General features: G+C 42.7%; 2 protein-coding genes across 2 annotated transcripts in view; both read left to right on the forward strand.

Moving 5' to 3' along the window:
• The window catches only part of GPX7 (glutathione peroxidase 7), a 263,667-nt gene that overhangs the window by 160,891 nt on the left and 82,071 nt on the right, over positions 1-20,705 (forward strand). The window lies entirely within an intron of this gene.
• ZYG11B (zyg-11 family member B, cell cycle regulator) overlaps positions 1-20,705 on the forward strand; it is a 91,505-nt gene that overhangs the window by 2,459 nt on the left and 68,341 nt on the right. Inside the window, exon 2 of the mRNA XM_053576517.1 lies at positions 12,258-12,423. Coding sequence (XP_053432492.1) covers positions 12,258-12,423 — 166 coding nt within the window. The remainder of the gene's footprint in view (positions 1-12,257; positions 12,424-20,705) is intronic.

The following is a 20,705-nucleotide window of genomic DNA, read 5'->3' on the forward strand; positions in this document are numbered from 1 at the left end:
ACTTTGTTCCCCTTGGTAGAGTGCTGTGGCATCACAGCTCACCGCAACCTCAAACTCTTGGGCTCAAGCAATTCTCTTGCCTCAGCCTCCCTAGTAGCTGGGACTACAGGCGCCCACCACAATGCCTGGCTATTTTTTAGAGATGAGGTCTTGTTCTGGCTCAGGCTGGTCTGGAACCTGTGAGCTCATGCAAACCACCCACCTCAGCCTCCCAGAGTGCTAAGATTATAGGTGTGAGCCACTGCACCCAGCCTCTAAGCATGATTATTTTTTAGACTTTGCCTCCAACCAACTTGATTTTTCCTTACTTATTGACGCACATACACACATAGTAAGAGTACAGACGAGGTGAAGAGGCAAAATATTAGCCGATTATGAGCTAGCAATTGTCTGTAGAGGCTACTTTTTTTGTTTTCCTTGTGCATTATGTTTAGTAGGCACTCAATAAATAAGTCAAATGAATAATTATTATAAAGCTTTATGTTTTATATATGTTAAATGTTTATTATGTTATATGAGATGTTTAAGATGAGTTTTCAGACTTTAAAATGAGAATCACCTGGAGGGTTTGCTGCCCCCCACTTGATTCATTAGGTTTTGGGTAGGGTTTGAGAGTTAGCATTTCTGACAAGAACCCAAGTAATGCTGCAGCTGCTGATTTGTGAACCACAATTTGAGAACCAAGAGCCCTTTTCTTTTTTATTTATTTATTTATTTTTGGTTTATTTATTTTTTTTTTTTTGAGACTCTGGTCTCACTATGTCACCCTCAGTAGGGTGCTATGGTGTCACAGCTCACAGCCCCCTCAAACTCTTAGGCTCAAGTGATTCTCTTGCCTCAGCCTCCCAAATAGCTGGAACTACAGGCTCCCACCACAATGCCTGGCCATTTTTGTTGTTGTTGTTGTTGTTGCAGTTGTCATTGTTGCTCTATCTGGCCTGGGCTGGCGCCTAACCACTGCTACGGGCGTGCTTTTGGAGTGCCATTGACTCTGTTGGCATTCGGGATATCACAGGTAGTAAAACAGATGTGGTCCCTGCCTTTTGTATCTTATGTATGTGTAGAGTGATTTTAAATGTGGAGGGTTTCAGTACATTTTGAATGTGCTAAGAAAGGAGCAATAGCAGCATAATGGGGTGGGATAGTCAGGGATGGCTTTGCAGAGGATCTTATTTTCAAGTAGAGAACTAAGGGGTCAAATTATAGTGTTGTGAAAAGAGTAGTCCAGATAGAATGAACAAAATGTGCAAATAACCTGTGGTAGTGCTCTCTCTTGGCTTGCTTAACTCTGACATATCCTGGAGTTCTCAATTCATGGAACTCAAGGAAATCCTATCTGCTCCACCTGCCCTTCAAAAAAATCTAGATCACACCACTGTTTATTATGTAGCTCTTTTTTTTTCTTTTTTTGAGACAGTCTCACTATGTCACCCTCAGTAGAGTACCATGGCTTCACAGATCACAGCAACCTCCAACTCTTGGGTTTAAGCAATTCTCTTGCCTCAGCCTCCCAAGGAGCTGGGACTACAGGTGCCTGCCACAACACCTGGCTATTTTTTGGCTGCAGTTGTCATTGTTGTTTAGAAGGCCTGGACCAGGCTCGAACCTACCAGCCTCCATATATGTGGCTGGCACCCTACTCACTGAGTTATGGGCACCGAGCCTATTATGTAGTTCTTTCTTATAGAATACATATTAATTGTATTTTTATATATCTTGTTTTAATTATTTTATTAGCATCTGTCTCTACTTCTAGAGTGTAAAAATCATTTGTATAGAGATTATTCTGAAACAGGTACTAAGGGCCCGGTGATGTTGTAGGCAATGTGGTTACAGTGGTTAAAAAACAGAAGACCAGGCTCGGCGCTGTGACTCATGCCTATAATCCCAGCATTCTGGGAGGCTAAGATGGGAGGATTGCTTGAGGTCAGGAGTTTGAAACCAGCCTGAGCAAAATAAGACCCCACCCCCATAGAAAAATCAGCCAGGAGTGGTGGCATGAGCCTGTCGTCCCAGCTACTTTGGAAACTGAGGCAGGAGGATCGCTTCCAGGGGTCCTCAAACTACAGCCCGCGGGCCACATGAAGCAGTGTGATTGTATTTGTTCCCGTTTTGTTTTTTTACTTCAAAATAAGATATGTGCAGCATGCATGGGAATTTGTTCATAGTTTTTGTTTTTTTTTTTTAACTATAGTCCAGCCCTCCAATGGTCTGAGGGACAGTGAACTGGCCCCCTGTTTAAAAAGTTTGAGGACCTCCCAGTAGTGTGAGGTTGCTGTGAGCTGAGCTAGATTGAGTCCATGGTACTCTAGCCTGAGTGACAGAACAAGACTCTTATCTCAAAAAACAAACAAACAAACAAAAAAAACCCAAACCAAAAAAAGATAGGGGGAGGGATAGACAATAAACAAATAGATTTATAAATATATATTGATTAGTAGTTAATACATGCTAAGAAAAAATAAAATAGGGTGAGATATATAGTGATGTGCTGTGTGTATATTGGGGGGGGCGCATCTATTTTAGATAGGATGGTTAAGCAGCAGTACTAATAGCTAATACTTTTTTTTTTTTTTTTTTGCAGTTTTTGGCCAGGGCTGGGTTTGAATCCACCACCTCCAGTATATGGGGCTGGTGCCCTACTCCTTTGAGCCACAGGCGCTGCCTAGCTAATACTTATTGATTATGGTTTTACTGCATACTTTTTTTTTTTTTTTGAGACAGAATCTCACTATGTCACCCTCCGTTGAGTGCTATGGTGTCATAACTCACAGCAACCTCAAACTGTTGGGCTTAAGTGATTCTCTTGCCTCAGAGAGTAGCTGGGACTACTGGCGCCCGCCACAAAATTGCATTGTTGTTTAGCTGGCCTGGGCTGGGTTTGAACCCACCAGTCTTGGTGCATGTGGCTGGTGCCATAACCACTGTGCTATGGACGCTGAGCCTACTACATACTATTTTAAGTGTTTTATATATTTCATTTCATTTCATCATTGTAATCCATTGGGATAGGTAGCTCTATGAAGGTATAGGCCATGCTGTCATGTTACCTTTAACACTTATATTGTGCCTGGTACATGGTAAGTACTCAAGTGTTGAATGAATGAAGGACTTTAAGGATGACAGATATTCAGGGAGGCTTTGCTGAGAAGGAGCATTTGAACCGTGGGTTTTTTTTTTTTTTTTTTTTGTAGAGACAGAGTCTCACTTTATGGCCCTCGGTAGAGTGCCATGGCCTCACACAGCTCACAGCAACCTCCAACTCCTGGGCTTAAGCGATTCTCTTGCCTCAGCCTCCCGAGTAGCTGGGACTACAGGCGCATGCCACAACGCCCGGCTATTTTTTGGTTGCAGTTTGGCCGGGGCCGGGTTTGAACCCGCCACCCTCGGTATATGGGGCCGGCGCCCTACCGACTGAGCCACAGGCGCCGCCCTGAACCGTGGGTTTTAATGTGTGAAGTTTTATTGGGTAATAATTTGTGAAGGAAGGCCATTCCTGGCAAAAGGACCAGCTTGAGCATAGAAGCTGAGACAGAAACAGGTGTGATGTCACCTGGAAAATGTGCAACTCTAGCATGAGGGTGCAATAGGAGATTAAGATTAGGTGATCTTAGGGTCACATCATGGTGGACCTTGAATCATAGGCTAAGGAGCTTGGGCCTGTTATAAAGACCCTGAGTAACTTGAAAGATTTTTTTTGGGCTTGGCACTTGTAGCTCAGCGGCTAGAGTGCCAGCTGCAGACATTGGAGCTGGGGGGTTTGAATCCAGCCTGGGCCTGCCAAACAACAATGACAACTACATCCAAAAAAAAACAGCTGGGTATTGTGTCAGGCATCTCTAGTCCCAGCTACTTGGGAGGCTGAGGCAAGAGAGTTGCTTAAGCCCAAGAGTTTGAGGTTGCTGTGAACTATGATGCCATGGCACTCTACCCAGGGCAACAGCTTGAGACTCTGTCTCAAAAAAAAAAGAAAGAAAAGTTTTTTTGTGTGAAGGAGTATTATAATCAAGAAAAGATTTTGAGGCTGGTCATCCTAAATGCATTATGAAACACTTTGAAACAAGGAAAGCTGTTATACCAGTCCAGGTGAAAAGTAAGTGTGTGAACTTTGCCTTTACCTTGTATGGTGTTGGTGGTTTAAATTGGAGGAAGGAGGGGCAGTGCCTGTGGCTCAGTGAGCAGGGCGCCAGCCCCATATACCAAGGGTGGCGGGTTCAAACCCGGCCCCGGCCAAACTGCAACAAAAAAATAGCCAGGCGTTGTGGCGGGCGCCTGTAGTCCCAGCTACTCGGGAGGCTGAGGCAGGAGGATCGCCTAAGCCCAGGAGCTGGAGGTTGCTGTGAGCTGTGTGATGCCACGGCACTCTACCGAGGGCGATAAAGTGAAACTCTGTCTCTACAAAAAAAAAAAAAAAAAAAAAAAATTGGAGGAAGGAGAGTAAAGGGAACTAAATAAAATACGAAGATCTGGCACACCGATTTTTGGCTAAGTGAATTTTCCATAGAGGCATCACTATGGATTTGTGGGTAATCACTAATAGCATTGCAATTTTGCTTGCTGGTCTTCAGTTTCATATATGCTGCCTTTTTAGATTTATGAGAATATTAAAACAAAGTAAACTTACCCTACCAAAGTCCTTTGTTTATAAACAGTAGTTCCCCCAAAAGTCGTGTATTAAGGAATCAGTACTTCCCAACCTTATTTATTATTATTATTACTAATTCTTTAGGTTGCTGATATCATTTTTATCGTCTTGTAATGACTGAGTGAAGATTACATTAATTGTTAGTCACCATGTCAAGAATATACTGACAAACATGCACAAACCCCTTTTCTCATTCATTCATGTAGAAAGCTGGAGGTCAGGAAAGGGGCAGTAACTTATGTTATGTTATTTTTTGAGACAATCTCACTTTCTTGTCCCCAGTAGAGTGCTGGGATTGTAGGCACCCACCACAACACCTGGCTGTTTTTTAGAAATGAGATCTCACTCTTGCTCAAGCTGGTCTCAAATTCGTGAGCTCAGGCAATCTACCTGCCTCAGCCTCCCAGAATGCTGGGATTATAGGCATGAGCCCTGTGCCTGGCTGCAGTAACTTATTTTAACAGTTCTCTCTTAGAAGGATTCAGTTCTAGTAGCACATCTTTGACACCTTCTGAGTACATAGTATTTGACTAGGACTTCAGAGTATGAAGGGTGTGTAGAAGCCGAGACTTTGTCCTTGAAGAATGAATATTCCTAGATGGGACAAGGCAAATAAAATACACAGATACAGCAATGGGAAAATAATTCCCAGGCAACAATGACTCCTACCCTCATCCCTAGGGGTTTGTATCAGAACTATCAAGTCTTGAAACTGCTAAGAAGATATATGTGTGTGTGGGGAATCAATAAATAAGTTGAAATCCCTGCCAAGCTTATGCTTTTGAACCATTAAGTCTGAGAGATACCGTTCTAGTGTGAATCAGTCATTCAGAAGCACAGATGGAGAAATGTCCTACAATAGGAAGGAAGCTTACTAAATTTGCTTCTTGCTTAAAAGAATATATTATAAAGGAAGATTAAATACCACTGGTAGCATTCTGTATCTCCCCCTTTTAGACATACGGTATATATGCTGATTAAAATATTTCAAAATTAAACAGTGATTCCACATAAGTATTTTCTGCAGATGATATATTGTGCTTGTGGACACAATCATATATGAGGACAGAATCACTTCCTATTACTAAAATTTACAAACAAGACCCAACAGTTTGTTCTGTTTAGGATAGTCATTCTAATCATTTTTGGAGTATCTTGCGCTGAATTTCTCCAGGTAAAATTATCCTAAGTCACTGAGATTGTTTTTATCCAATTTTGCTCTGTGGTACTGTATATCAAACTTTTTATGGGTCCCTGATTTCAAAATAATGGTGATGTCTCTTAAGTAGAAAGTTATTTTTTAGTCCTTTTCATTTTATTAAATTTGTTCATTCTAGGGGTCATGTTTAATCATTTCCAAGAACCTATTTTTGTATAGTTTTGTATATATGAGAAAGCAGTAATCTTATGTAAAATATATTTTATTTTAAAATTATATATGTGGCTTGGCGCCTGTGGCTCAAGCAGCTAAGGCACTAGCCACATACACCTGAGCTGGTGGGTTCGAATTCAGCCCAGGCCTGCCAAACAACAATGATGGTTGCAACTAAAAAATAGCCGGGCCTTGTGGCGGGTGCCTGTAGTCCCAGCTACTTGGGAGGCGGAGGCAGGAGAATCGCTTGAGCCCAGGAGTTGGAGGTTGCTGTGAGCTATGAAGCCCCGACACTCTACCCAGGAGGACAGCTTGAGGCTCTGTCTCAAAAAAATAAAATAAATAAAATAAAATTATATATGTAGTTCATTTAATGATACACTAAACAAAATACGTTCAAGTAAGTGCAGGCTCTGTGGTTCACACCTGTAATCCTAGCAATCTGAGAGTCCAAGGTAGATGAATTGCTTGACCTTAGGAGTTCGAGAACAGCCTGAGGTAGAGCAAGACCCCCATGTCTAAAAATAGCTGGGTGTTGTGATACATGCCTATAGTCTGAGCTACTCCAGAGGCTGAGGCAAGAGAATCATCCCATGAGTTTGAGGTTAGAGAATCATCTCAAGAGTTTGAGGTTACCGTAACCTGTGACACCATGGCAGTCTACTGAGGGTGTCAAATTGAGACTCTGTCTCAAAAAACAAATTTTTATTTATTTATTTATTTATTTTTAGAGACAGAGTCTCACTTTATCACCCTCAGTAGAGTGCCGTGGTGTCACAGTTCACAGCAACCTCCAGCTCTTGGGCTTAGGTGATTCTCTTGCCTCAGCCTCGCGAGTAGCTGGGACTACAGGTGCCTGCCACAATGCCCGGCTATTTTTTGGTTGCAGTTCGACCAGGGCTGGGTTTGAATCCACCACCCTTGGTATATGGGGCTGGCACCCTACTCACGGAGCCACAGGCACTGCCCCCACCCAAAATTTTTTTAAATAAATTTCAGCCTTTTCCTATTTAACAGATGACACATTAACATAAGATAAAGCATTATTTGTCAGATTTTAAAATGAATATATATTAAAATGTAGATTACAATTATGTTAATAGTATCAAAATAGCCAATGACTGACTTTTCCAAAACCGAAATTTATGACACTTGCATTTTTGTACTTAACAAAAAATCATAAAGTTGTTTTGTTTTGTTTGAGACAGGATCTTTCTTTTGCCCAGGCTAGAGTGCAGTGGTGTGATCATAGCTCACAGCAACCTCAAATTCCTGGGCTCATGTGATCCTCCTGCCTCAGCCTTCCCAGTAGCTGGGATTACACGTGTGCATTGCCATACCTGGCTAAAAAAATAAAGTTTTTATGACTGTTCTGCTTTGTTTCTAAATGACAAAAGAAAGAGTTCCAGGATCCCCCTTGTCAGCCTGGTGTTCCCAATTAAAACCTTGGAAGTGTAGATAGTTTATTTCTAATAAATGAAAATCCAAATTTGATATAACTATCACTATATTTCCTTTTTTTTTTTTTTTTTTTGCAGTTTTTGGCCTGGGCTGGGTTTGAATCTGCCACCTCTGGCATCTGGGGCCGGTGCCCTTCTCCTTTGAGCCACAAGTGCCGCCCTATATTTCGTTTTTTTTTTTTATTTTTTTGTTGAAACAGAGTCTCACTATGTCACCCTCGGTAGAGTGCTATGGTGTCACAGCTCACAGCAACCTCCAGCTCTTGGGCTTAAGTGATTCTCTTGCCTCAGCTTCCCAAGTAGCTGGGACTACAGGTGCCCATCACAACACCCAGCTATTTTTTTGTTTCAGTTGTTTAGTTGGCCTGAGCCAGGTTTGAACCTGCCACCCTCTGTGTATGTGGCTGGCGCCCTACCTACTGAGCTACAGGCACTGCCTGAAATATAATTTTAATTAAAAAACTTTGGGATGGGGTGGTGCCTGTGGCTCAGTTGGTAAGGTGCCGGCCCCATATACTGAGGGTGGTGGGTTCAAACCTGGCCCCGGCTGAATTGCAACCAAAAAAATAGCCGGCCGTTGTGGCGGGCGCCTGTAGTCCCAGCTACTTGGGAGACTGAGGCAAGAGAATCACTTAAGCCCAGGAGTTGGAGGTTGCTGTGAGCTGTGTGATGCCACGACACTCTACCCAGGGCCATAAAGTGAGACTCTGCCTCTACAAAAAAAAAAAAAAAACATTGGGATGTGTGTATGTGTGTCAAGGGCTCACTCTGTTGCCTGGGCTAGGGTGCACTGGTACAGTCTTAGGTCCCTGCAGCCTCAATCTCCTGAGCTCAACCCATCCTGCTGCCTAGCGTCCCAGGTGCTAGGGCTGCATGTATGCACCACTGTGCTTGGCTAAGCTTTTTGTTGCCTAGCGTCCCAGGTGCTAGGGCTGCATGTATGCACCACTGTGCTTGGCTAAGCTTTTTGTTTTGCTTTTTTTTTGGTAGAGATGGGGTTCTCTCTTACTCAAGCTGAGTCTCAAACTCAGGTGATGTTCTAGAATTATACAGGCTGGAGCCACTGTGCCAGCCTGTTTTTTTTTTTTTTTTTTTTTTTTACCAGAGTAGTCTTTCTCTTTCACCAGGCCTAGAGTGCAGTGGTGTTATCATAGTTTATTGCAGCCTCAAAGTCCTGGGTTCCAGCAATCTTCCTGACTCAGCCTCCTGAGTAATTGGGACTATAGGTATGCATCATCATGCCCAGCTAATTTTTTCTGTTTTTAGTAGAGATAATGTCTCCCTCTTGCTCAGGCTGGGCTTGAACTCCTAAACTCTTGAGCTCAACCAGTCCTCCCACCTCGGCCTCTCAGAGGCTAGGATATAGGCATGAGCCATTGCACTGGCTTATTTTTTGATTTTTAAGAGAAAAGGTCTTATTAAATTGCCATATTGGATAGAACTCCTAGGCTGAAGGGATCTTCCTGCATTGGCACCACCTCACCTTGAAATATACTATTTTTGTTTATTTTTTAGAGACAGCATCTTCTATTGCCAAGGCTCGAGTAGAGTGGCAAGATCATAGCTTACTGTTTCCTAGAGCTCCTACGCTCAGCAGATCCTTCTGCCTCAGCCTCCTGAGTATAGCTGAAACCTCAGGTGCACACTACCATGCCTGGCTAATTTTTTTCATTTTTGGTAGAGATGGTGTCTTGCTATATTGTCCAGGCTGGTTTCAAACTTTTGGGCTCAAGCAGTTTTCCCGCCTCAGCTTCCCAAAGTGCTGGGATTATAGGGTGAGCCACCTTATCTGGCTTCTGAAATATAATTTTTTTTTTTTTAGACAGAGTCTTTAGCTGTCGCCCTGGGTAGAGTGCTGTGGCATCAAAGCGCACAGCAACCTCAACCTCTTAAGCGTTTCTCTTGCCTCAGCCTCCCAAGTAGCTGGACTACAGGTGCCCACCACAACACCCTGGCTATTTTTTTGGTTGTAGTTGTCATTGTTGTTTGGGAGGCCCAGGCTGGATTTGAACCTGCCAGCTCCAGTGTCTGTGGCTGGCTCCCTAGCCCCTGAGCTACAGGTGCCCAACCTGAAATATAATTTTTAATGACTGCGTATTAGTCATTAAAATGTCACATGTGCAGTATAATATTGTTAAAAGTTATGCTTCCATCTTGAGGGTGGGACACAAGTATAAAAGGGACTTTGTCTTTTTTTTTTTTTTGAGACAGAATCTCACTATGTTGCCCTGGGCAGAGTGCCCTGGCGTCACAGCTCACAGCAACTTCAAACTCTTGAGCTTAAGCGATTCTCTTGTCTCAGCCTCCCAAGTAGCTGGGACTACAGGCACCTGCCACAACACCTGGCTATTTTAGTTGTCATTGTTTAGCTGGCCTGGGCATGTGGCTGGCTCTGTAACCACTGTGCTACAAGCTGCTGAGCCTAAGTGGAACTTTATGTAAAAATTCAATCAGTGTAACCTAATTCTTTGTATTCTCCATGAACGCCAAACAATAAAAAAAAAAAATTGTTTTGTTCCCAATTTGTTTTGAAGCTGCACTTTGTCACTTATTGTATGTAGAATGTTGAGAAAGATGTTACTTTTCTGAGCTTGTTTTCATTTATGCAAAATGAAAATAATGTTTGAGGCCAGCTCGGTGGCTCATGCCTGTAATCCCAGCACTGTGGGAGGACAAGGTGGGTGGATTGCCCTGAGCTCACATGTTTGAGACCAGTCTGAGCCAGAGTGAGACCCCGCCTCTAAAAATAGCCAGGTGTTGTGGCTAGGCGCCTATAGTCCCAGGTACTGGGGAGGTTGAGGGAAGAGAATCACCTGAACCCAAGAGTTTGAGGTTGCTGTGAGCTGTGATGCCACGGGACTCTACTGAAGGTGACAAAGTGAGACTGTCTCAAAAAAAAAAAAAGAAAGAAAATAATGTTTGGGCTCGGTGCCTGAAGCTCAAGCAGCTAACGCGCTAGCCACGTACACCTGAGCTGGTGGGTTCGAATCCAGCCCGGGCCCCCCAAACAACAATGATGGCTGCAACCAAAAAAAATAGCTGGGCATTGTGGCAGGTGCCTGTAGTCCCAGCTACTTGGGAGGTGGAAGCAGGATAATTGCTTGAGCCCGGGAGTTGGAGGTTGCTGTGAGCTGTGATGCCATGGCACTCTACCCAGGGCGACAGCTGAGGCTTGGTCTCAAAAAAAAAAAAAAAGAAAAAGAGTGTGAGAAGTAAATGAAATAATGGATAGTTCTTGTAAAATACTCAGTACAATCATCTAGAAAGTACCTAACAGATTGTTAAGTGTAATTATATATATATATATATATGTTTTTTTTTTTTTTTTGTAGAGGCAGAGTCTCACTTTATGGCCCTCGGTAGAGTGCCATGGCATCACACAGCTCACAGCAACCTCCAACTCCTGGGCTAAAGTGATTCTCTTGCCTCAGCCTCCCGAGTAGCTGGGATTACAGGCGCCCGCCATAACGCCCAGCTATTTTTTGGTTGCAGTTCAGCCGGGGCTGGGTTTGAACCCACCACCCTCGGTATATGGGGCTGGCGCCTTACCGACTGAGCCACAGGCGCCGCCCAAGTGTAATTATATTTTAATTATATTATTGTTGGGTAATTAAAGCCCATATACTTAATTCTGTGTAATAATTTGGTTAATTTTTTATTCATCAGAATGGAATAACTGGGTTTTATCTTTTTTTAAATAATAATCTAAACTTTATAAAGGCAACTATAAAAAACATTAAAGTTACATTTTTATTGAACAGCAAAAAACCTTAAGATAAATTTCTAAAATTTTTCATTTTCAAATGTTTTCCAGTCATAAAAGGTGGTAATTTACGGGATTACATTCCAATTTTCTTTCGTGTAAAAAAATTTTTTTTTTTTTTTTGAGACAGAGTCTCACTTGGTCACCCTTGGTAGAGTGCTGTGGCATCTTAGCTCACAGTGACCTTAAACTCTTGGGTTCAAGTGATCCCCTTGCCTCAGCCTCACAAGTAGCTGGGACTACAAGTGAACCTGTGAGCTCAGGCAACCCACCTGCCTGGGCCTCCAAGTGCTGGGATTACAGGTGTGAGCCACCACACCTGGCCAAACTTTTCTTTTTTTGATGCTGTAACATCTATATCATATTTTTTTTTTTTTAATTTGGCCGGGGCTGGGTTTGAATCCGCCACCTCCGGCATATGGGACCGTCGCCCTACCCGCTGAGCCACAGGCGCCGCCCTATATCATATTTTTTTACTTAAGTTAATTCATCAATATTTGCACCATCAGGTTGGAATGGGAATTTAATAGGAGATCAAGTTGAAAGGTATTAATAAATTTGGGCTAGATTTTAAGTGGATTTGGGTGTATGTCTAACAATCTAAGAATTTTGTCATTTGTCTTCAGGCCCATGGAAGTTTATTGAAGATTTAAGCAGGAGAGGATCATGGATAGTAATTTAGGAAGATTAATTTGCTATCCCTTTGAGGTCTTCCCCTGATCATATCTGACTGATTAGAACCCCTGGCTATGTGCTGATATAGTACCTAGGATGTCTTCTATTATAGTACTGAAGAAACTGTATGCAAATGTTTATTTCAGTATGTTTCTGTTCTCTTGCTTCTTGAGAACATGGACAACATATTGTATTCCCAAAGCCAACCACAGTTATCTGGCATATGATAGAGCCTAAATAAATACTTGTTGAATGAGTATGTCAATATTTTATTCTCTGCTTTGCTGGAAACTAACTTGTTGGGTTTTTTGCTCCTTTATGTTTTTTTTCATGGGTTCCAAGGAGGAGGCATCTCCCTATTCCTTACTTGATATCTGCTTGAATTTCCTGACTACTCACCTCGAGAAGTTCTGTTCAGCAAGACAAGATGGAACATTGTGTCTGCAGGAACCTGGAGTATTCCCACAGGAGGTGGCTGATAGACTGCTTCAGACCATGGCTTTTCATGGTAAAAAAATAAAGAGAAGAACCAAAAATTATATGCTGTTGATTGGAATTGGATTTTGAAATGCTATTGTAACCATTTAATTATTTTCTTAGAAATAACAGAGGTCAGATGAGCCTGATTCTAGGAAAAGGAATTCATTTAGTTTTACTTAATCTTCCTCTTATTGTGTAATTTAGAATAAAACATTTTTCTTTTCCAATCTGGGCAAGCCTTTTTTATTTTTTGCTTTGAGAAATTATTTCTTATATCAGAAATAATTCCTTTAACTTACAAAATACTCAGAAGTCTGCCAGTATAAAATTATGTCTTCATTGGACAGTGAGAGAATCAATAATATTGTGGTAAAACTAATTTCTGCTTTTGCCTTTTTAATTGGTAAATTACACCAAGGCAGCATACACTGGCTCAAGCCTGTAATCCTAGCACTCTGGGAGGCTGAGGTGGATGGATTGCTTGAGTGCACAAGTTCGAGAACAGCCTGAGCCAGAGTGAGACCTCATCTCTAACAATAGCCAGGCACTGTGGCCGTTGCTTATAGTCCCAGCTATTCAGGAGGCTGAGGCAAGAGAGTTGCTTGAGCCCAAGAATTTAAGGTTGCTATGACCTATGATGCCACTCTACTGGGGAAGTGAGACTCTGTCTCAAAAAAAAAAAAAGGAAATCACAGGTGATTTTATACTTCTGTTTTCAAAAATAACTTCTGAAAATAAATTAAAAAGTTTCATCTGTGAAGTTTTGATTAAGTATATTGATTATTTTTTATTTATTTTTTTTATATATTGATTATTTTTGTTACCTCTAAGTTTTAGCTTGAAAAAGACATATCTTTATATCGTTAAGGTTTGTTTTAAACTCTTACAAGAAGAGAATGTGATTTGTCCACAGCTATAAAATACAATAAAATTTGGCAATAATAACTGTAATTTATTTATTGCCTATGTGCCAGGCATTTTATATATATTTTCATGGAATTTTTTCAAAAACTCTGTAAGGTAATGAGGGAGGGAGATGGGAAAAAGAAAGATCAGAGAGAGGGAAGGAGGGAGTGGGTTAGGGGGCTCAGTGTGTGACACACCTTTTGTTTTTTTGTTGTTTTTTTTTGTAGAGACAGAGTCTCACTTTATGGCCCTCGGTAAAGTGCCGTGGCCTCACACAGCTCACAGCAACCTCCAACTCCTGGGCTTAAGCCATTCTCTTGCCTCAGCCTCCCGAGTAGCTGGGACTACAGGTGCCCGCCACAACGCCCAGCTATTTTTTGGTTGCAGTTCAGCCGGGGCCGGGTTTGAACCCACCACCCTCGGTATATGGGGCCGGCACCTTACCGACTGAGCCACAGGCGCCGCCCGTGACACACCTTTTGGGGGCAAGACACAATTATAGGAGGGACTGACTATACATAACAAATGCAATCAATGTTAAATTAAAAAAAACTCCGTAAGGTAGCTGTTAGTACTCCTGTTCATATACAGATATGGAAACAGGTTTAGAGGAGTAACTTGCTGAGAGTCACTCTGCTAATACATGGTAGAGTCCTGGCTCTGCGCCTGTAGCTCAGTGGGTAGGGCGCTAGCCACATACACCAGAGCTGGTGGGTTTGGATCCAGCCCGGGCCTGCCAAACAACAGTGACAACTGCAACCAAAAAATAGCCAGGCATCGTGACATAGTCCCAGCTACTTGAGAAGCTGAGGCAAGAGAATTGCGTAAGCCCAAGAGTTTGAGGTTGCTATGAGCTATGGTGCCACAGCACTCTACCAAGGGTAGACATAGGTATGACATAGGACATAGTGAGACTCTGTCTCAAAAAAAAAAGAAAAAAACTTAGCCGGGCATTGTGGCGGGTGCCTATAGTCCCAGCTACTTGGGAGGTTGAGGCAAGAGAATTGCCTAAGCCCAGGAGTTGGAGGTTGCTGTGAGCTGTGATGCCATGGCACTCTACCAAGGGTAATAAAACAAGACTCTGTCTCTAAAAAAAAAACAAAAACAAAAAAACCTAGTCTTGTAAATCAAAGAAATAAATGCTAAGATTTTAAATTTGCCAAATACAATTATCCTTTTGAAATATAACTACTGATAGCTACTAATAGCAGCTAACATTTAGTGAATGCTTATTATTATATATCAGACACTGTGGCAAATGCTTTATATGTATAAAATAATAGAAGTGTTTTTTAAACAAGTGTAAATAATTGCCCTCAGAATAATATGCCTGATTTAAATGTATTTTTCTATCTTCTCTTTCCTAATCACCTTAGAAGAGGATCAGAGAAATAACTTGCTGCTCCTATTTGTGTTACCCCAATGTTATTACCTGCCTTATTCACCGAAAAAGGGTTGTGAATTATTTAAGCTCTTTATAAAAATTATGGCTGTCTTCAAACAATCAAGAGTAAATACTACAGAGACTATGCAAAAAAACATGTTGCCAATTTTTTTTTTTTTTTTAAGATACAGAGTCTCACTTCGTCCCACTCGGTAGAGTGCTGTAGTGTCACAGCTCACAGCATCGTCCAACTCCTGGGCTTAGGCGATTCTCCTGCCTTAGCCTCCTGAGTAGCTGGGACCACAGGCACCTGCCACAATGCCCGGCTATTTTTTGTTGCAGTTTGGCCGGGGCCAGATTTGAACGTGCCACCCTTGGTATATGGGGCCAGCACCCTACTCACTGAGCCACAGGCGCTGCCCAACATTGCCAGTTCTTACCACAAATTTTAAAAGTTGCTTCATAAATTTTTCTATGTTTGAAAACTTTTTTTCCTTTTATCTTTGAGAAAGAGTCTTACTCTGTTGTCCTGGGTAGAGTGCCATGGCATAATAACTCATAGCAACCTCAAACTCTGGGGCTTAGCCTCCCAAGTAGCTGGAACGACAGACAAGTATCACTATGCCCGGCTAGTTTTTCTACTTTTAGTAGAGATGGGGTCTCCCTCTTGTTCAGGCTGGTCTCAAACTCTTGAGCTTAAGCGATTCGCCTGCCTTGGCCTCCCAGAGTGCTAGGATTACAGGTGTGACATTGTCAATTCTTGTCACAATTTATTTTTTTTTTTATTTTTTGAGGCAGAGCCTCAAGCTGTTGCCCTGGGTAGAGTGCCATAGCATCACAGCTCACAGCAACCTCCAACTCCTGGGCTCAAGCAATTCTCCTGCCTCTGCCTCCAAGTAGCTGGGACTACAGGCACCTGCCACAACGCCCGGCTATTTTTTGGTTGCAGCTTTCATTGTTGTTTGGCGGGCCTGGGCTGAATTTGAACCCACCAGCTCAGGTGTATGTGGCTGGCGCCTTAGCTGCTTGAGCCACAGGCACCGAGCCCACTATTTATTTATTTATTTGGAGACAGAGCCTCAAGCTATCACCCTGGGTAGAATGCTATGGTGTCACAGCTTACAGCAACCTCCAACTCCTGGACTTAAGAGATTCTCTTACTTCAGTCTCCAAGTAGCTGGGACTACAGGCACCCACCACAACACCCGGCTAGTTTTTGGTTGTAGTTGTCATTGTTTGGCAGGTCTGGGCCAGATTTGAACCTGCCAGCTCTAGTGTATGTAGCTGACGCCTTAGTCGCTTGAGCTATAGGTACCGAGCCTCTTATCACAATTTTTATTTTATTTTTTGTTTTTTCTATTTTTTTGAGACAGAGTTTCACTATGTTACCCTCAGTAGAGTGACCACAGCTCACAGCAACCTCAAACTCTTGGGCTTAAGCAATTCTCTTGCCTCAGCCTCTCAAGTTCCTGGAACTACAGGTGCCCGCTACACCTGGCTATTTTTTTGTTGCAGTTGTCATTTTTTTTTTAGCTGGCCCAGGCTGGGTTTGAACCCACAGCCCCCGTGTATGTAGTCGGCACCCTAACCACTGAGCTATGGGTGCCGAGCCTGTCACAATTTTTAAATGTGCTTACTCTGTTGCCCTGGGTAGAATGCTGCGGTGTCATAGCTCATGGCAACCTCAAACTCTTTGGGCTCAAAGGGTCCTCTTACCTCAGCCTCCTGAGTAGCTGGGACTATAGGTGCCCACAACACCCCGCTAGTTTTTCTATTTTTTTATCCCCTAGCTTTCTTTCTTTTTTTTTTTTTTTTGTAGAGACAGAGTCTCACTGTACCGCCCTCGGGCAGAGTGCCATGGCGTCACACGGCTCACAGCAACCTCTTAACTCTTGGGCTTACGCGATTCTCTTGCCTCAGCCTCCCGAGCAGCTGGGACTACAGGCGCCCGCCACAACGCCCAGCTATTTTTTTGTTGCAGTTTGGTCGGGGCTGGGTTTGAACCCGCCACCCTCGGCATATGGGGCTGGCGCCCTACTCACTGAGCCACAGGTGCCGCCCTCCCCTAGCTTTCTTTATTGTAAGGACATAGTATATAAAATATAAAACATACATATGTGTTAATGAACTACTTATGCTATTGGTTAGCCTTCTAGTCAACAGTAAACGATTAGTAGTTAAGTTCTGGGAGGCCCAAGAGTTATATGTGGCTTTCTCACTACATGGAGATCACAACCCCTAACCCCTGCATTATTCAAGGGTCAGCTATACTGTAGTTTTTCTATTTCTAGTAGAAATGAGGTCTTGCTCTTGCTCTTGCTCAGGCTGGTCTCAAAGTCCTGAGCTCAAGCCATCCACCCACCTTGGCCTCCCAGAGCGCTGGTATTACAGGTATAAGCTACCATACCTGTCCTGAAAAAAAAAAAAAATTTTTTTTTTTTTTTGAGACAGAGTCTCACTTTGTCACCCTTGGTGGAGTGCTGTGGTGTCATAGCTCACAGCAACCTCCAACTCTTGGGCTCAAGCGATTCTTTTGCCTCAGCCTCCCAAGTAGCTAGAACTACAGGTGCCCCCCACAATACCTGGCTATTTTTCTTTTCTTTTCTTTCTTTCTTTCTTTTTTTTTTTTTGAACAACACTAGGCTGATTGGATGCCTGGCTATTTTTTTTAGAGAAGTCTCACTCTGGCTTAAACTAGTCTCGAACCTGTGAGCTCAGGCAATCCACCCACCTCAGCCTCCCAAGTGCTTGGATTACAGGCGTGAGCCACCATGCCTGGCCAAAATTTTTTTTTTTTTCTTTTTTTTGTAGAGACAGAGTTTCACTTTATGGCTCTCGGTAGAGTGCCGTGGCGTCACACAGGTCACAGCAACCTCCAACTCCTGGGCTTAAGCGATTCTCTTGCCTCAGCCTCCCGAGCAACTGGGACAACAGGCGCCCGCCACAACGCCCGGCTATTTTTTTGTTGCAGTTTGGCTGGGGCTGGGCTTGAACCCGCCACCCTCGGTATGTGGGGCCGGCGCCCTGCTCACTGAGCCACAGGTGCCGCCCCCCAATTTTTTTTTTTTAAGTTGAAATTTGTATTGAAAATTGTATTATCAGAAACTGTATAAAACAGATTATAGTCATATTATAACATTGACCCTGCAGCCTGATTCTTTTAAAATATTTTGTTCAGGGTAGCGCTTTGGCTCAGTGAGTAGGGCGCTGGCCCCATATACCAAGGGTGACAGGTTCGAACACGGCCTGGGCCAAACTGCAACAAAAAATAGCTGGGCATTGTGGCGAGTGCCTGTAGTCCCAGCTACTCAGGAGGCTGAGGCAGGAGAATCGCCTAAGCCCAAGAGCTGGAGGTTGCTATGAGCTATGATGCCATTGCACTCTACCGAGAGTAACAAAGTGAGACTTTGTCTCTAAAAAACAAAACAAAATAAAAATAAAATACTTTGTTCAGATTGACGTACGGAAGACTTTGTCACTTCTTTAAAATTGTCCAAGTTCATTTTGATTCAGTAATTATTTTATACCCAAAGAGTTTAATAACATGTTTTGATGTTCTGAGGGATTCTTTTAGTTGAAGTTTTCAAAAGTTAAATCTATTGAGGTGGAACACATTCTTCTTAGTAAAGCATCACAGGAATGGAGAAGCAAGAATCCAGCGTGAAGGCATCTAATATGAAGGCACTAGATGAGCTAATACAAGGGGAACAAAGGGGAATGAGGGAGTGGGAAGAGCGGAAAGAGGGGGATGGGGATCATGGTGTATGGCACACCTGTTGGGGGCAGGACACAATTATAGGAGGGACTTTATCTGATAAGTGCAGTCAGTGTGAACTAATTCTTTGTACCCTTCAAGGAATCCCAAACAATTAAAAAACAAAAACAAAAACCCCCACCAAAACTGAAATAGAAGAGAATAGAGCATCTCAGAATATCTCAGAATACATCTTAGTAGTAAGAGCAATAATGTTTTATGAAGTATTTGTTTTAATTATACATAAAATACAGTGTAAGAAAAAGTCTAGACTCCAGATTTGTGACTTTGGGCACATATATTTATTTATTTAATGAAAAGCAAAATTTTGTTCTCATTTATTTGGAAAATTTTCTCTTTTTTCTATTTATTTATTTATTTGTTGAAATAGGGTCTCACTCTGTCACCTGCATTACAATGCAGTGGGGCATTATCATAGCTCTCTGTAACCTCAAACTCTTGGGCTGACGCAATCCTCCTGTCTCAGCCTCCTGAATAGCTAGGACTACGGGCATACAACACCAGGCCCAGCTAATTTTTCTGAATATATATATTTTTATTTTTTTTAGAGAGTCTCACTTTATCGCCCTCATTAGAGTGCTGTGGCGTCACAGCTCCCAGCAAGGATACAAAATTACAGCTAGGTCCAATTCCTGACCTTAGGCAATTCTCCTGCCCCAGCCTCCTGAGTAGCTGGGACCATAGGCACCCACCACAACGGCTGGCCATTTTTTATTGCAGTTTGACCAGGGCCAGGTTCAAACCTGCCACCTTCGGTATATGGGGCCGGCACCCTACCCACTGACCCACAGGCGCCGCCCATTTTTCTATATTTTAGTAGAGATGGAGTGTCGCTCTTGGTTTGGATAGTGATAGTCTTGAACTCCTGACCTTAAGCAATCCTTCCATCTCAGCCTCCTAAAGTGCTAGGGTTGCAAGTGTGAGCTACTGTGTCAGCCTCTTTTTAAATTAAAAAAAAAAAATGTTTTATGGGCGGCGCCTGTGGCTCAGTCGGTAAGGCGCCGGCCGCATATACCGAGGGTGGTGGGTTCAAGCCCGGCCCCGGCCAAACTGCAACAAAAAAATAGCCGGGCGTTGTGGCGGGCGCCTGTAGTCCCAGCTACTCGGGAGGCTGAGGCAAGAGAATCGCTTAAGCCCAGGAGTTGGAGGTTGCTGTGAGCTGTGTGACGCCACGGCACTCTACCGAGGGCCATAAAGTGAGACTCTGTCTCTACAAAAAAAAAATGTTTTAAATAGATTCAAATTGAATTCCATTACATGTACATTTGGTATAATGATGGAGTCTGGGCTTTTGGTATACCTATCACCTGAGCAGTGTATGTGAAAACTTTTTTTTTTTTTAGAGACAGAGTCTCACTTTATGGCCCTTGGTAGAGTCCTGTGGTGTCACAGCTTACAGCAACCTCCAACTCCTGGGCTTAGGTGATTCTCTTGCCTCAGCCTCCTGAGTAGCTGGGAATACAGGTGCCCACCACAACACCTGGCTATTTTTTGTTGCAGTTTGGCCGGGGCTGGGTTCGAACCCACCACCCTCAGTATATGGGGCTGGTGCCCTACCCACCGAGCCACAGACACCACCCATGAAAACTTTCAAATGGAAAAAAAATTGTTCTATGAATGCTTTTAATTGGTTATATCATACTTTTTAAAATAGCATATTAATTTTAGAAAATGCTTGACATATACATGTGTTTAAAATGCTTTACTTATTTATCCTACTCACAGGGTTAATGATACTGGTAGCTGTATTTTTTACTATAGTTTTAAAATTAACATATAATTGCACATGTTTATGGGGGCATAGTGATGTTTCAATATAAATGATGTATAAGCGCCTGTAGTCCCAACTGCTCGGGAGGCTGAAGCAAGAGAATCGCGTAAGCCCAAGAGTTAGAGGTTGCTGTGAGCCGTGTGACGCCACGGCACTGTACCCGAGGGTGGTACAGTGAGACTCTGTCTCTACAAAAAAAAAAAAAAAAATGATGTATAAAGATCAGATCAGGGTAATTAGCATATCATTCTTTGTATTGGGAATATTCGATATCTTCTTAGCTTTTTGAAATTATATATTATTGTTAGTATGATCATCCTACTGTGGTATAGAACTTTAAAACTTATTCCTTCTATCTAGCTGTAATTTTGTATCCTTGAACAAATCTTCCCCCTCCTCCTTTCTCAGCCTCTAGTATCCTTAGTTCTATTTTTTACTTCTGTGAGATCAACTTTTTTTAGCTTCCACGTGTGA

The sequence above is a fragment of the Nycticebus coucang genome, chromosome 22, assembly GCF_027406575.1.
Source record: "Nycticebus coucang isolate mNycCou1 chromosome 22, mNycCou1.pri, whole genome shotgun sequence".
In the NCBI taxonomy this organism is placed as follows: Eukaryota; Metazoa; Chordata; class Mammalia; order Primates; family Lorisidae; genus Nycticebus; species Nycticebus coucang.